The sequence below is a fragment of the Oryza glaberrima genome, chromosome 1, assembly GCF_000147395.1.
Source record: "Oryza glaberrima chromosome 1, OglaRS2, whole genome shotgun sequence".
Lineage (NCBI taxonomy): Eukaryota > Viridiplantae > Streptophyta > Magnoliopsida > Poales > Poaceae > Oryza > Oryza glaberrima.
In genome coordinates this window covers 26,590,272-26,606,480 of record NC_068326.1, presented here as the reverse complement: position 1 = coordinate 26,606,480, position 16,209 = coordinate 26,590,272, and the positions used below count along the sequence as shown (strand labels likewise).

Genomic DNA, 16,209 nt, shown 5'->3' with positions numbered 1-16,209 from the left:
TAAACCAAGCAAATATTGAGAATGAGATACTTCTCTAAAATAAATTCCACACAACGGATTTCCAGGGATAGATTCTCGCGACCTAACGCACGTCAGTCAAAACAAATACGGTATAAGACGAGGCAAATTAGGTGTTCCAACCTACACTCATGGCCGGCTCATGTACTCCTTACGGGAGTGAGTACCAACACAAAAACATGACAACGTTCCGTGACAAACATTTGACCGTACACACTTGTGGCATTGCATACTGCGGTCAGTGCATCGCTGTATACTCCATTACTCCTTGGTCCTTGCACGCCTGACGCCGGGTATTAACCTGTCCATGAGTGGTCTGCATGAGCTTACCCTGTGACCGAGAACGATGTTGCCGTCCACCGGACAGAGGTCGCCATGGACGACGCGGATCACGGAAAGCCACTACTTGTCTACCGAAAGCCAATGCTGGGAAACAGCGGAAGGCGTGAAGTTGTGAGTGAATGCCGTGTCAAATTCTCCTGGGCCGGGGCCGCTCAGTCTCTTGTTGCGCGCGCAATGTGGTTGGCGCACTCTGTGTTTCGTTCCTGGCGGTTTGTTTGGTTGTTCAGTTTACGGCCCACCAGTTCGTCTTGACTCCGACTTGCGGGCTGCGGCTGCGGCTGCGGCCAGTAGTTGTTTTGATTCGCCTCCCGTCCGTCGCACCGCGCCACCGCCGCGGCTCCTGTTTCGGCTTGACCACTTGACGCAGTGACCGTCCATGGTGTGAAGCGTCGGGATCGACCAAAACCGATCAATCGGCGGTCCTGCCTAAACGTATCATATAGTACATTCGTTTTGTCTCACACCATCATCAGTTATGCGCACGGTTGTCTCAGAGGAATTCGATTCGCCAGGTGACAATTTTTTGGTGCGAAACGTAAAGCACTCGTGACTCGTTATAAAGGATAATTAAAAGAGATCTGACTCTGGATTATTGGATACACCGTACATGCATAGACGCACTGTACACCACCTAGTTTTACCGAGACCACACATCGACCGTAAAATTAACGAACTGAAACACGACTGGTATTATACATACATGCATGGACAGTTGCACGAACGTCAACCGATGAAAGTGCGTGCGCGCGAGCTCTCGCTCAGTGGTGGCCGTGGCCGGGGAGCTTCTCCTTGATCTTCTCCACGATGCCCTTCTTCTCGTGCTTCCCCGCTGCATGCGTCCCCGTCCCCGTCCCCGTTCCCGTCCCGGCCGCCGGAGCCGTGTGGCCAGCTTGCTTCTGCTCCTCCTGCTTGTGGCTGCCGGGAAGCTTCTCCTTTATCTTCTCCTTGATGCTCTTCTTCTTCCTCCGCCCACCTTGCCCGTCATCCTCCGACGACTGGGCACGCGCTCATCAAGTCAGTCAGCCCATCGACAAAATTAATCAAGAACACAACGACTAGAAAGAGAAGTTACCGAGCTGGAGCTGGAGCTGGATTTGCCGGAGCGGCGCAACGTCTCGCCGAGCGTCGTGTGCCCCTCCTCCCTGGTGGTGGGCTGGAGCTGCCCGGAGGCGCCCGTGACGCCGGCGGCGCTGACCGTGCCCTCGTAGGCGAACGTCTTCTCGCCGGCCGGGGGAACTACGCCGCCGCCGTCGCGCGTGTACGCCTCGCCTCCTGGTGCGACGGCGGCGGCGGCTGCGCCGCTCATCACCGCGCTCTCGTGCGGGTGCGGCGCCTCCGCGCCGGCGAGGCCGTAGTCGCCAGTCGACACCGCGGGGTCCGGCGGCGCCACGTACCCCGCGGCCGTGTCGCGCGGCGCCGGCTCGTCCGGGACGGGGTTGCCGTACTGGTCGACCGGCGGCACAGGGTTCCCGTACTGGTCGACGCGCGGGTACGGGTGCCCGTACACTCCCGTGGCGTGCTCCGCCATTGGTTGGTGTCGTCGAGTTGCTTCCTCCTCCGTTTCTAACTCGGTTACCCTCTTTGAGCCATGAGTGATACGAGCGATCGAGCTGATGGGAAATTGGATGACGATGAAGCGGAAGCGGACTCGTATTTGTACGAGGAAACAGGAGGCGACAGGCGGTATCTGCAGCCCTGCAGGCAAGCCACGTGTGCCCTCGTAAGGACGGCGCGCGTGACCGGAGAAGGGCACGTAAGCGCCGGGCGCGCCACGTTGCGGCCTGATCTCTGGAAGGTTCCGGGAGAACAGTAAAAGGGTACACTTTGCCCGGGCAGATAGCCATCGAAGATCTCAAGACCTGATTATAACTATCCAAATTACCTCTAAAGCATCAAAGGCTCGAAAATATCGAAGAATATTGCGTGGCTACATGGACCAAACATCGGTCTTGCAACACACTATCCACATCGTAACATCTTTGCTGGAATGCTGGACGCAACGAATACCAAATGCTCCTACAGAAAAGCAAAAAGAATCACAAAATGAAGCCTCGGCGGAGCGGTGTCCCTTGTAGCGATGCTGCCGTGCTGCTCCTGAGTCCTGATCAATCCGACGGTGTTGCTTCTGCATCGCGAGCCTCAACACGCAGGCTGTTCTCGCGCCGGCAATGCGATTTTGCACCCTGGTTTCACATGGAAAACGGGATCCAAATCTCATTATGATTTTGCAACCTGGTTAACCAATGGAAAAATACGAGGATGTTTTTCAAATCAACATGGCAATATAGCATTAGCAATTAGCTAGAGTTCTTGACATGAAGATACAAAAGACTACATGAAAGCAGAACGCGCACTGAGTCTGAAAGGTAAGCAAAATAGAAAAGGGCATCAAGAAAAGAGAGAAGACGCGTATGAAACCATTCATATAGTTCGTAACCTCCGACATGTTACATATGCCGATCATCATCTCTCACCCTCCAAACAAAAACTCCGAGTAGTTCTCTGAACTAGCTTCCTATATAAATTGCCACCTCTGTGACGATTTACAACGGCTTTACAAAATTTCTCCACAGAAACAGGCCACGGAAACATATTTGTTCCAAATTAGTTTCAACACAAACTTCAATGTTTTACTGTTTGCAAACAAGATTTGCCAGAATGATCGGTATCAAGTCCTGGTGATTAGAGCAATCCTCCTTTGACCTACCATATTAGCTGGAGAAGAAAGAAAGATGAAGCAAAACTTACTTGGAATATTGTCCCCAGCTTTTTCAGTCCTCTAGCTCGCACCTTCAGAACATCTTTGGAAACAGTATTCTCCCTCAAAACCTGAAGTCAAAATGGTTGCCACGATCATCCATATTTGTATGTTATTTCTAAGATATCTCAAAATTCAAGCATATCGGTACAGTACTGCAAAACATGAGGTAAAAACTGAGGTGGACAATGCTTACTGCTTGGCAAACACGAGAAAGCGTTGATTCAATATCGACTACATTGATTTTCCACAGAGAATTCAACATTGCGTCTTTTTTCTCCTCAATACTCTTCATAAGCTGGCCTTCCTTGTCGTCGCCCTCAATCTTTTTTATACCTTCTTGTAGCTGTATCAGAGAAATTGCACCTACAGTAAAAGATCAGACTCATCTTTAACAAAAGAGGGATGTAGAACACCGAGGGTCAGACTCATTAAGAAGTATTATAGGTGATGTAGGAAAAGGTAGTACAGCATCCTATGATGTACCTGCGGCCGCATTAACCTGTGACTTTACGTGGTGGCCCTTATCTCTTACCCACTCAGCTATGAACGGCACACCCATATACATTTTGCTTTTTCCAAGCTCTCTTGCTGCTTGACGAGCATAAATGTAGCCAATAGTGTGGAGCATAGCCTCACCGAAAGCTGAAAAATCAATTCATAACAGACACCAAGGAATTAAAACAAATGCAATCAGCAATTCAGTATAAGGCATAATAGAAAATTCAGTGGTATGAGTGTATATACTGTACATACAGCAGCAAAAGTTGAATGAAATGTCCATGCTTATCAGAAAATACAACAGTGCAAATGAGTATGAAGATGGAGGGCAATACCCGCTTGAGAAAGACGCTGAGCTTCAGCACCTGCCCAATCACCAAATTCATCCTGCATTCCATCAACATATGGTTGAAGTCGATCCTTAAGGCTTTGAACAAGCTTTTGCTCTCTTTCGGTTTGCAACTCCTGTAATCCAGAGATATTATTAAGGCCTAAGCATGAATTATGAACTGCCAACCTTGAGGAGGTGGATACTAGAAGGCTGGGAGCACTACTAGATAACATCTGTTGTGCAATTTACAGAGCATTACTGGAGCATCATACTTTTATCTTATCTTGAATCCTTGCCCTTGCCTCTGTATTATCTGATTCTTCCTCAATCTCTACTGAAGCTACAGATGCCAGTGCAAACTGACCAACATAATCTTCAAAATAGTCGCTCCCAAAAAGCATTCCAAAGACAGCAGTTGGATCAATCATGTTATCCCTAAAAAAGCCATTTTAAAAGTTCAATAGCTTTATGTTGATAATAATTAATACAATGTACATGCAGCATGCAGCTAAAACTTCAAATCGCTTGTGCAATTGAATTTTGTTTTACAATTTGGCCGATCCAATTCTATAGAAACAAAGAATTGGGAGCTTAATTTCTATCTAGGTTGATAGAATAGTGACAGAAATATTCAAGACTTACTGTGGAAGGCCTTCTTTTCCATGCTTGTCATAAGAATCCTTTCTTACAGGATCACTGAGTATTTGATAGGCCTCACCCAGTTCCTTGCAGAAGTAACCAATTTTAGTTAGTAATCCTCCTATAAAGGTAGTGGGTGAATTAGTAAGGCCTACTGATAGGGATACAAGCGGGCCGACCCATGAACCCGCTTATAGGCAAAATTAGTGAGCAGTGGTGAAGCCAGGATAAAATTATAGTGGGGGCTCCTTAGTCTTTTGAGCCTTATAACAATCTCAGACAAAGTCTATTTTAGCCTCCTTGTAATAGATATATGGATTTAAATTTTAGGGGGGTCTAAAGAACCCCAGCCCCCACACTGCCTCCGCCACTGTTAGTGAGTAACCCGCGGGTTACCTACTAATTTGACCTATAAATAGGTTTATGGATTGATCCACTTGTATCTTTACAACGCGGCAAGCCGAGCCATGACATGAATACCCACAGATTACCTTTTATTTAACATATAAGTAGGTTCACGGGTTGGCCGGTTTGCATCCCTACCTACTGACATTAAGAATGCACCAACATAAGGCATTAAGACTTTTCACCGGTTTCCCTAATTAACCATTGTAAGATTTTTGTGTCCAATTTTTGTTTATAAACTGGATAACTCTCTTCTAATAGTGAATCGCATGAGCTCATGCCTGCCCTTTTCGGAGGTTTCCCTCGAAAAAAAAAAGGTAGAACAGAAAAGTTCACAAGAGAACAGAAGTGACCAGAGCTACCATCTCTTTGGTTCAGTCGTCTTATCGTCTAAAGCCATTACCTATACTGTTTCCTTTCCTAGAACATCGAACTGTGACGCACACAGCGCAAAACAGAAGCGAAAATTCTACCTTGAACCTCCGCTCCGCATCAGGGTTATCGGGATTCTTGTCAGGGTGCACCAACTTGGCCTACAGAAACCCAAACATTGCAAGAACAGCTGAAACCATGAACCCAACAACAAACATTGCACGAAAGAAAAAAAAACACAAGAAAAACAAATATGCCAGCGTTCTCGATCTCGGGCCAAGAACCACGCACCTTGAGGTAATACGCCTTCTTGATCTCTGCCGCGGAGGCGTCTGTGCTGACCCCCAAGACGTCGTAGTACGCGCTGTCCACCACCATGGCTTACGCCGCCTCTTCCTGGATCGTGCTGCAACTGATCGTCGGAGCCCGACGAGAAGATCGGTTACTGGGAGAGAGAGAGAACAAGCCAGTCAAGAATCGGAAATGCCGAGGAGAGTGGTCATCATCTGACCTAGCCAGGAGGGAGGAGTTGAGCCCGGAGATGATGGGAGTCAGTTGATGCGATCGATCATGTGGTCAAATCCGGGAAAGGTTCCTGGGTCGGACCCCACCCACTGCCTCGTCCTCCACAATCTCTCGCAAGTGCTTCGCTTTCGAGGCTGCTCCCGTTGGCTGCAACCTGCAAGGGAAGCATCGGTGTCTGTCTGTTTGCTCTTTCCAGCCTCCCTGGTGTGGGTCATGTGTACATGCAGCAAACAACATCTGGCCTGCCACATTATGCTCTACACCCTGTATCTCATATTCTCACATCAAGTAGTATATATTGCCCGCTTTATTGCCAAGAGTTACAGATGTCACATGTTACACGGGTTGTCACATTATGATGGCACCACCACACCTAGCGCAAACCAGCCATGCTTATTTTAAGCACATGTTTTTAGAAGCAGCCCCCCACCAACAACAAATTCAAAGTGCATTAGTGACGTATTCAGTATTACAACTTACAGCTGGAAGCTGCCTAGTGTCACTAGCTTCTATACCGGTGAGACAGAGAGAAGGAACTCCGGCTTTATCCTCTGCAGCAGTATGCCGCAGAAGGGGCAAAATGGGACGGCCGGCGCTGATAAATCAAGCGATTCGTTACCATGAGTGACATCCCAAAATGATGTGGGCATGGTGAAGAATATTTCCGGCAGCAGCTTGTCGACCGTCCTCCCGCAACACGCGCAGTGCCATGTTGGTTGAAGAACAGGGCACAGCCGCATCGACGCTGTGCATCTTGACAATTTGTGAGCTTCAGCTGGGGGAGTAGCAGGATTGCTACCACTGCACATGGCAACATCTGCGGACTCGAAGGGGACTGGTGCCTTGCAGTAGGTGCAGTATTCTTCAACTGAGTACTCGCACACTGAGTTGATCCTGCATGGCGCAAAACAGTTACTGAACAGGTTCAACATCCAATTTTACTTTCAGTGAAGCCATTTCAAGGCAATTCTACTGAACTAGTATGTGGCATATGCTCTATGCCGTTTCACAAGTGAAATGATGTTAGAAAAATGGTTTACCTGTCTCCTAGATCATTGATCCTCGTTCTAAGAAATTTGAGCTCATCCCTCACTTCTCCATCGTTCATGGATGCCCAAGAGTCCATCTGGGCAACTCCAACAGGAAACCAGCTGTTTTCAGCAGGGGCACCCTTGAGCAAATATGCTGTTCGGTTGAGGACAGCAGCAAAAGTGAAAGCCACAAGCCTCTCTTGCAGCTCCCTTTCACTTCTTACCAGAAGATTGTTCCACAAATCAGCCATTACATCATTACCTTTTTCTGCACCAGGAGAATACTGCGGTTGATCACTAAGCATTACTTTCCTACATACGATATTCAGCAAGTGCAACTTCCGCGAGCTGACTTTGGACATGTTGTGAATTGAATGTGATGGGATGTCGATAGAAGCACAATGTGGATCATCTGAAAACAAACCTGACACCCATTTATGCATCAATGTCTCAAGAAAGGTAGGTGCAGATTTCTTAAACCCTTGTAGTGCAGCAATGAGATCCCATAAGACAAGCACTGTTTCACAATTCTCATATTTCTTCAGTGACCAAAAAATGTTGGATCCCCACCACAAGAAATTAGTCTCAGATAAGGCGGCAGACTGAAGACTGAGGATAACGCTATTGTCCAATGGAATACCAAGGAACTGACCACCAATCCAAATGAACTCAACCACTGCCTTTTGTGTCCTGTTGTTTTTATTCACAAAATTATTGTGATGACAGTGGATTTTCTAAATGTTAGATAAAAGAAATCATTAATTAGATCCAAGCAGACCTCACTACTTCCCATACCGAACTCCCAAACAAAATTACCTGGCCTGATACATCTGATTTAACAAGTTTGAGTCCAAGCTGCGCACCTGAAGGAGATAACATTCATAAATTGTTTTAGCTTATTATATATGAAAGCTCAAGTACAAATGTTGCACAGTTAAGCAATATGCGTCAGATATAAGAGATAGCCTAAAGCATACCACAGCAATCATTAGTTCTCCAGGTGCTAGTGCAAGGCCATAACATCGATCGGATACTTCTGTGAGCTGCATGCACATTTCAGATGTCAACCAGAAGAAAAAACTTGCATGTTCAGGATAAAGGGTTATTGAGTATATGTTTTACATCTACGGACTCTTTCAGCTCCGGACCATCTGTGTGCAGAGGAATTTCTTCTAGATGTTTTTCGTTGAACATCCAACAATGTGCAGAATTATCCTGACAAAGTAGCAAGGCTTTATGCATAAGCAAGTAACAAAAGGTTCAAGAAAATAAGTTAACACAGTGCGCAGGATTTTTTGAAGGTTCAAGAAAATAAGTCAACACAGTGCATAGGATTTTATGATCCAGCAGCAGAACATAAAATATAACTTTCAGAAAACTTCAGCTTTCCAAGTCTTAACTAACACAACTCCAAAATACTACAGAAATCAATGTCTCCCGTCAATCTGCCATCAGTTATTTATGCACGTTTTGTAATCAGCAGCTAGTAATATTGCAAAGACAGAGATCGTGAATACACTGAGAACATAGAAAATAGTTTACACTTTAATAGAAAGTTAACATACTGTCAACGGAACTTTGGTTTTATTTAAAAACAAAATCAGAATTAATTACAAAGTGCAACGAGGACATAAACACACCTGACTGCAGCTGTATAAACAATGCCCATGAAAACCCCATGACAGACCTGTCACCTATGGTGATGTTAGATATATTTTTTTCTTTTATCAAGATGTAAACATACTAAGGTAAAATGAAATTTTACCACTTGATCATGAGCGTCACATGCATGAATCTTCTGAATTTTGTTACCAGATATGTTCCACGACCATGCTTCTAGTGACCCAGATGCTCTTCCAATTGCCAGATTAACTGAGTCTTGATGCTGAGCTGGTGCAGATAATGAGATTGACGAGACTGGTGCTAATGAATCAGTAGTGACCTGACAGTACAACGTTTGGAGCAGTATATTTAATAACAGAAAGGCATTAGCTGGAACTACAAAGTGCAAGATGGGCATTTCAATCTATTATATTATTAAGATAGCTTTGAAAGGAGGCATCACGTTCGCTGTGGGGGCTAGAAATTCCCACATTAATCGGAGAAAAAGAGAAAAATATTAACCGTTGTATTGTGATATGACTAGATTTTAATGGTAGAGATTTAATGACAGTCCATATGTAAGTTTGACTTGATTTGTTTTGTTATTTGGAATCTGATATAATTTGCATATTACCATATGTAAGTGTTGGAAACAAACACAAAAATAGAAAACTAGCTTTAGCTACATAAGTACGAATTTGTGTCCGATTCCCATGGATGACTGCCTAATTCCCAGCTAAATATCAAAGAAAAATAAGCAGTCACCTCTAATAATCAGACTCTTATTAGTGTTTATTCTTAAGCCAACTAAACTCTGGCATAACTCTATTTAGAAGTAGCACTTTCCACACTGGGTGTCAGAAACACATACCAACAGAGAGAGTTTGCATGCTGCAGAGAAAAACATAAACGATAGTATATGCATACAGCAAAGCAAACAATCCGAGTACTACTATTAGTCTTCACTTTGGACACATGTTGTTCCGTTCTAAAACCTATATCTATACCTAATAAAAAAATACGCAAGGATTTCGTTTTTTATCATGGTCCGTCGGTTTAATTAACACAGACAAACGTTGTGGGGATTAGAAATTTCCATATTAATAGGAGAATAGTCCATATATATCACAATGCAAGATTAAATTAAAATTCAAAATAAAAAATAATTTCTGAAATGACAAAACGAAAAATAAGAATTCAACTAGAAATACAATTTATAAATAACTAAAATTCGTAATAAAAAATAAAGACTATTGGAAGAAGAGACATCTAGAACACATGACAAGATTAATTAAAATTCCAAATAACAAATAAAATAAATTCTGAAAATAGAAAAATAATTATAAGAGTTCAAGTAGGAGTATAATGTTGTAAATAAAAAATATCGGAATGAAAAATATGGAATTTTTTAAAAAAAATAAAATCTAGAACACAGATGACAAATGTCAATAAATATGGGAGAAGTAACATGTTTGTAAAGAAGTAGAGTGGTGACGGTTAATGGAACATCTAAAAACTATTAATAAAACCCCAAATAGAATCCTACTGAATATTAAAAGGAGAGATGACGGACATACCGTTAAACAACACGATCACGACTGTTGGCGGGACTTCTAAAAGGTAAAAAATAAACCCAATGATAACCATGTTTGATTTTAAAATCTTAACGACAATAAAAAGGGGAGGCTGTAGGCGAGCCGTAAAGGAAAGGAGTATAGTGACAAAGTCACTTATGGTTTGACAGAATTTCTAGAATGTAAAAGAATCCAAATGATAATTATGTTCTATTTTTAAAATCCCAATGTGACAATAAAGAGAGAAAGCAGCGGACAGGCTGCGGAGGAGTATAGTGTCAGTATTTGACGGGACTTTAAAAATTATAAAAATAAAACCCAACGAGATAATAAACTCTAAAAAGTAGGTTCGGAACTTCTAAAAAGTAAAAAAAAAACAATGATGATAATGTTCGATTTAAAATCTCAATCACAATAAAGAGGAGAGGCAGCGGGCGAGCCGTAGAGGAGTACTGTGACAAAGCCGCTGGCGGTTTGGCTGGACTTCTATAAAGCAAAAAAAATAAACCCAAACAATAATTATGTTTGATTTTTAAAAATCCCAATGACAATAAAAGCGGAGGCAACGGACGGGCCGCAGAATAGTATAATGGCAGCAATTGACGGGACTTCTAAAAATTATAAAAATGGAACCAATGAGACAATAAACTCTAGAAATTATAAGGCTTAATTTTTAAAGGTTCTGAGAGAATGAATAGAAATAGTGGTAGATCGAGCAAGCAAATAAAGAAGGGGATGACACAAGTAAGGGTGGCAACTGGTGTGATTTTAAAAAACTATAAAAATAATATAAAAACAAGGGAACAATAAGGTTTGGTTTTCAAAATCTTAAGACAACTAGATACCTGCGCAATTGCACGGGTTACCCAGCTAGTTTTATTAATAGAATATTGGATATTAGTCATATATCGAATCAAATATGTATATCAATAGACAACGCAGGGTAATGGTAATTATGTACCTCAGCCACTAATGTCAAGGGCACTTCTTTTGCGCATGTACATTGATTTAACCCTTCAATATCACCCAGCCATATCTTTGAGCTGAAAAAACCCCAGAAAACGAATTTGAAAGGTTTTGAGTAAAACAGGTATTTGGGAGGATTAAGGAAGCATCACAATTTTAGTGGTTTATGCTTAAATTGTCGAGAGAGAGAAAGAGAGAGAGATGGAACCATGGAAGAGCAAATTCAAGAGTTAGCTGTCACATAGTATGACAAAAATGTAAAATCCTTTACAGTGGTGACGGAAGTTGTACTGACCTTCCATCTGAGCATCCAGTTGCCAAAAGCAACAAAGGTTTTGAAGAGCCTAAGGAAAAAAGTTCCCAACTTATGGCAGTGACCCATGATAAATGAGCTTGAACAACCCCGATCAGCATTGGATCTCTAGTAACCATGCCGATGTCTATTGTGTAGTATTCAGGTTTGTGTATTTTCCAAAAGGAAACACTCCCAGACTTGCAACCAACAGCAAGAATGCACCAATTTCCCGTGAAATAAGAACTTCTGTCAGGTGATGGTAGAACTGGAGACCATGCAACTACGAGAGAAGACAAAAGTGCTTCACGACATGAATACTGTTTTGCCGTAATAAGTGGGAGAGATTTGTCTTCTCCATTGCAGTATGATGGTGTCTGAATATTTTGAGTGTTGCCCTGACCATTTCTGACAGCATAGTCAAGTCCAGGTCTCGTGACCTACAATCACAACCAGGTAAAAGATACAGGATGCCAAAGAAAAAAAATCATATAAAATAGGCTATGTGCGAGTGTGATTTAACAGCACAAATAGTTCTCTCCTTAGTTATGAAACAAGGTTTACCTTTTAATGTTAACAACTAATGGGCATACACTGGGGACTTTAACCTAAATGTGAACATGTAAATCCTACCTTCTTCAGTGTATTTTTCTTTAAATTAGAGATTGGATCCAATGAAAAGTCTGCATCCTTTGGATCATCTACATCGTCCTTCTCCGATGTTTTTTTCTTTAAATTAGATGGATCCGATATAAAGTCCACATCCTTTGGAGCATCTACACTGCGCTTCTTCAATGTTTTTTTCTTTAAATTAGAGATTGGATCCAATAAAAAGTCCGCATCCTTTGGAGCATCTACGCCACCATTATCCTCATGATAAACAAAACCTTCAAATCTAAAAAATGAAACAAAATAATTCAGACCTAACATACGATTATAGGCCAAAAATAGCTTCTTGCAAAATAAAGTTAGTGCGAAAAGGAAGGCATTAGTCAGTGGCGGATAGGTTGACATATGAACAATTGGCATCCTATAATAAGCTTAGCAACAACCCATAGCAAATACTTACTACAGTTTTTCTACCAGTAATCGTCAGTAATTCAGTACTTCAACCGTAAAAATTAGCAAACAAGAGCCTCTAAATTATCAATCTTATTCCAAAACCACACATGGCAAGTGTGTCGTGCCAAACGAAAAAAGAATTACTTCATACAACCACATTATAAGCAGCCTCTCGCCACCTAATGATAGAAAATAAAATGGCCTTTTTGCAATCCTTGACACATTTGTCTGCTCGTCTAAGTCAAAGACTGTCAGGAAAGGGGAAACTGAGTTGCTATCATTGCCATTTTCAGTTTGTTGGAGATTATCTTCAATTTTCCCTGGCTAAAATTAAACCTGATTCAAATAGCACATGCAGAATATTTACCCATTGACAATGTACCACCAGAGAAACCAAGTAAGTGCACTAGGCCAGTCTGCCAGTGTTAAGCATAGATCTTTCTCTGGTAAATACATTTTATACTTCTAGGCACTCATTATCTTTTTTTGAACGACTCTAGGCACTCATCATCATACATCAAATTGTAAGCATAGAACCCATCATCTTATTTCTTGAACTAACCCCTTTGGACCATCTTGTTATCTTAAACTTTGATGGCCAGCAAACAGAAGAGTGTGACTCACCTTGCTGGTTTCCTTTTTCTCCGTTCTGTACCCATGCTCAGAACAGGCTCTTGCAGTTTACCAATACACATGACTTGCTGGTTTTGTTCAGTATTTTCTTTTTCCTGACACAGAAGACAAACTTTCTGTAAGTTAACTCAATAACATATATTTCTGCCTCACAAAAAAAAAATTCTGAGGCAACCAATGAAAGGGAGACACTGGTGATAGAGTGGATGGATGGGAGAATACCTGAGGAAGTGAACTAGGACCATCATTTTCCCCAAATTCTATACCTTTGTAAAACTTAAACAGCAATCGAGATATATCTGCAACCTAGACCAATAGATTAAGTTGACAGGCAGAATATGAGAAAACTAAAGAACACATACACCCTGAGATATCCTAAGCATATGTAACTGATAGGTTCAAATGATTACAAGTGGTGAATGAAAATAAATATTTTATCTAATGGCAAAAGGAAAAGGAAGGGACATGACAAACAGCAAGAAAAACACAGAGAAATACAAACAAAACTGCCAAAAAGAATATCTTCTTTTGTCTGTAATCGAAGTCAGAAGTAGTACTGAACAAACGGTTGAATGTCTACTAGGTGGTGCAGTGATTGTTAAGCTTATTTTAACTGCATTGCCTGTCCAATATGTTTTCAAATTCTTAGATAGTGAAAAAATAATGTAGGGGGCTGCATGGTTGCATGGGACATGGCAAATTGGACCTACATGGAACAAATTACTGTTGCATAACAGGAATTTGGCAGGCCAATCAAGCTGCCCAGCTATCAATGTTTATACAAATTAAGTTAGTCAATAAACTAAATTAACAATACATTAGGTGAACATGCTTACCTCAACCCATTCATCACAGAATTCACAAAATGGTGACCGATAAAGCTTTACATGACCATCAACAGTACAAACAGCCAACAGACAACTGAATCCATATAGGGAAAAAAAAAAGTATAGAGGCCAGATAAGCAAATGAACCTAGTAGTGCTGAAGAATAAATCTAGAGAGAGACAAAAATGATGTGATGAAACGACTTAAAAAAAGACATACCCGGAGTTAGGAGAAAACCCTTGTTGAGACCATGAAATAGATCGAGCGCATAATTCAGTTTCACGTGCTAAGGAAGTGGGCATTATACATGGTTCAAAGAGATCTGCAAAATAAGCAATAAAAACTGATTCCTGGTGCGCACCTTCTATCGATGTCCAGTGTTACTTTCAGTTTGTCACAAGAGAAGTTGACTGCCAAAAATTTCATGTAATCAAGATAATTACATATTAAAATTACAATTTTATTTTTGTAGGAACTCAAATCCACACTGCTGAATTGATGTTTAAGGAAGCGTAACTTCTGGATGCATATTGTTGAATTGCATCTTCACATGCAATTAGCCTAAGGCATTGCTTAATAATTTTTAAAGAAAGCAAAGTGTACATATTGATGATATTTATCATCATTTGGAGTTGTCCACCGTGATCTCAAGCACAACAGCCACCCATAACATTTAAGTTGTTGACAGAACTCTAAAGTAACTGCTAAACTCAAGCTGTCCCAATCATTTTTTCTTACTATGCAGTGCTAACATAAAGAAACTTAACACCGAGCATCTCTTCCACTCCACTTCGGCAATCATATTATCCGTCTAAACTGATAACACGTGAAAAGCAAAAGGAATGCAGCACAAATTCATGTGTTTCACTGGAAACCGTACCTTCTCTGTTAACCACTCCTATGGGAAATGGGTCGCTAGGACGAAGAACAACCAGTTCCCGAGGCCCCTCCAGTGCAGATGGGTTCTAGAATCAAAAACACAAGATGAACAGTCATAACTCCTGAGGAGGACAACATGGTTCGAATACACTAATGCAATGAAACCACACATACCAGGATAGTGATAAGGTGACCAGAGGCAACAGCCACCAGGTTCTCAGTCGACCAAGCGATTGCATTTGGGTACGACGGCGACGCGATCAAGGTGGCAGCCTGGTAATGCGAAGCCATGGCACTCGCAACAAAACCAGGCGGAAATCAACGCGGGACAAGGGGGTTCAGTTGAGCCACTGACTGCACCTGCACCTCGTCTAAGTTCTATCATCCTATATGTAAGTCCACAGCATGCTTGTTTGACACATGGGGGAAAATCCTCACTGCAGATGGATCGGGTTTAATCCCCCACCACCCAATTCCTCTTCGCTACGGAGAAATTTCAGCTAAGCCCTAGGAAAGGAAAGGAATGAATAGTGGCGGAGAGCTAAAACTGCAGGAGTATAAGAGGGAGGAGGCTGACGATGGGAAACGTTAGGCGGAGGTGGAGCAGCCGTTGCAGTCGCCGGAGTCGGGAAGAGCGCGGCAGCGCTTCCCCGAGGCCGGCCGGACTCGCCGCGCCGGCTCCCACCCCGGTGCTGCGACGCGGAGTGGAGCGGACGAGCGGAGGGGCGCGGCAGCAACCGGCAGCCGAGCGAAGGGCCGCGGCGTGCGGGGGGCGTGAGGCGGCGGGCGAGCGGAGCGCGTGCTGTCCTCCTCCGCCCTATGTCGCCTCAGCCCTCAAGCCGCCTTCCGCCCATTGTTGTATGTTCGGAGGCCCAATTGGTTTTCCGTGATTTAGGCCGGCCCAGTTGCCAGCTTTCGAATGGGAGTTTGGGCCAATCGTTCCATCGTTTCCTTTTCCAATCGTTACATAGTTTCCATTTCTTCTTAACTCCTAACAATCCTTCCATCAAGTTCAAAAAAAAAAAAAAATCCTTCCATCGCGCGAGATTGGGCCACGAATCCCACCAATTAGTCCCAGCCGAAACTAGAAGAAAGTATGGGAGTACTATATCACAGCGCTACAATTTTTGGGTCTGTTTGGTTGTTGCCTAACATTGCCACAACTCAATTTGCTATAGGTATGGCACGGCAAATATAGTGTGGCCAACAATTTATTAGCCGCAAGTGTGATAATGTTTGGCTAGAAAATAAGTATATGACATGTATGTCCATGGAACAAGAAAATGTGGCTTGCCACAACTGAAGCAAGTAACCAAACGCTAAGCTAACAATCTGTGGCATGCCTAACATGTTGTGTGGCAATATGTGGCACCTAACCAAACAGCCCCTTTGTACTAAAAAGCAGTCGATTTTAAATTATTCAAATCTTACACCTTTAAATTTCTCATTTAC

At 42.8% G+C, this 16,209-nt stretch overlaps 3 protein-coding genes across 7 annotated transcripts; all 3 read right to left on the bottom strand.

The window, feature by feature from the left end:
* Positions 1 to 944: 944 nt before the first annotated feature.
* On the bottom strand, positions 945 to 1,964 carry LOC127781655 (dehydrin Rab25). Its single transcript, XM_052308665.1, has 2 exons — positions 1,433 to 1,964; positions 945 to 1,355 (listed from the first exon to the last, which is right to left on the bottom strand). Exons 1-2 carry the CDS (start codon positions 1,886 to 1,888, stop codon positions 1,119 to 1,121), a joined length of 693 nt encoding a protein of 230 aa, XP_052164625.1. The 5' UTR covers positions 1,889 to 1,964; the 3' UTR covers positions 945 to 1,118.
* Positions 1,965 to 2,030: 66 nt separating this feature from the next.
* LOC127781641 (chaperone protein dnaJ 10-like) lies at positions 2,031 to 6,065 on the bottom strand. Its single transcript, XM_052308644.1, has 9 exons — positions 5,658 to 6,065; positions 5,468 to 5,527; positions 4,593 to 4,675; positions 4,223 to 4,385; positions 3,955 to 4,084; positions 3,605 to 3,763; positions 3,315 to 3,484; positions 3,109 to 3,189; positions 2,031 to 2,543 (listed from the first exon to the last, which is right to left on the bottom strand). The coding sequence occupies exons 1-9, from the start codon at positions 5,742 to 5,744 to the stop codon at positions 2,466 to 2,468; spliced, it is 1,011 nt and encodes a 336-aa protein (XP_052164604.1). The 5' UTR covers positions 5,745 to 6,065; the 3' UTR covers positions 2,031 to 2,465.
* Positions 6,066 to 6,167: 102 nt separating this feature from the next.
* Positions 6,168 to 15,571, bottom strand: LOC127781564 (uncharacterized). Of its 5 annotated transcripts, XM_052308549.1 has the most exons (18): positions 15,335 to 15,571; positions 14,932 to 15,264; positions 14,759 to 14,843; positions 14,098 to 14,200; positions 13,888 to 13,972; positions 13,274 to 13,357; positions 13,043 to 13,146; positions 11,990 to 12,251; positions 11,360 to 11,796; positions 11,060 to 11,141; positions 8,688 to 8,864; positions 8,563 to 8,616; positions 8,045 to 8,137; positions 7,900 to 7,965; positions 7,739 to 7,785; positions 7,347 to 7,612; positions 6,932 to 7,190; positions 6,168 to 6,785 (listed from the first exon to the last, which is right to left on the bottom strand). In XM_052308549.1, exons 2-18 carry the CDS (start codon positions 15,046 to 15,048, stop codon positions 6,401 to 6,403), a joined length of 2,706 nt encoding a protein of 901 aa, XP_052164509.1. In that variant the 5' UTR covers positions 15,049 to 15,264; positions 15,335 to 15,571; the 3' UTR covers positions 6,168 to 6,400. The 5 variants fall into 5 exon arrangements, with proteins under 5 accessions (XP_052164509.1, XP_052164495.1, XP_052164503.1 ...); XM_052308535.1 differs by having other exon boundaries at positions 6,932 to 7,612; XM_052308543.1 differs by having other exon boundaries at positions 6,932 to 7,612; positions 14,932 to 15,571.
* Between the last annotated feature and the right edge of the window lie 638 nt (positions 15,572 to 16,209).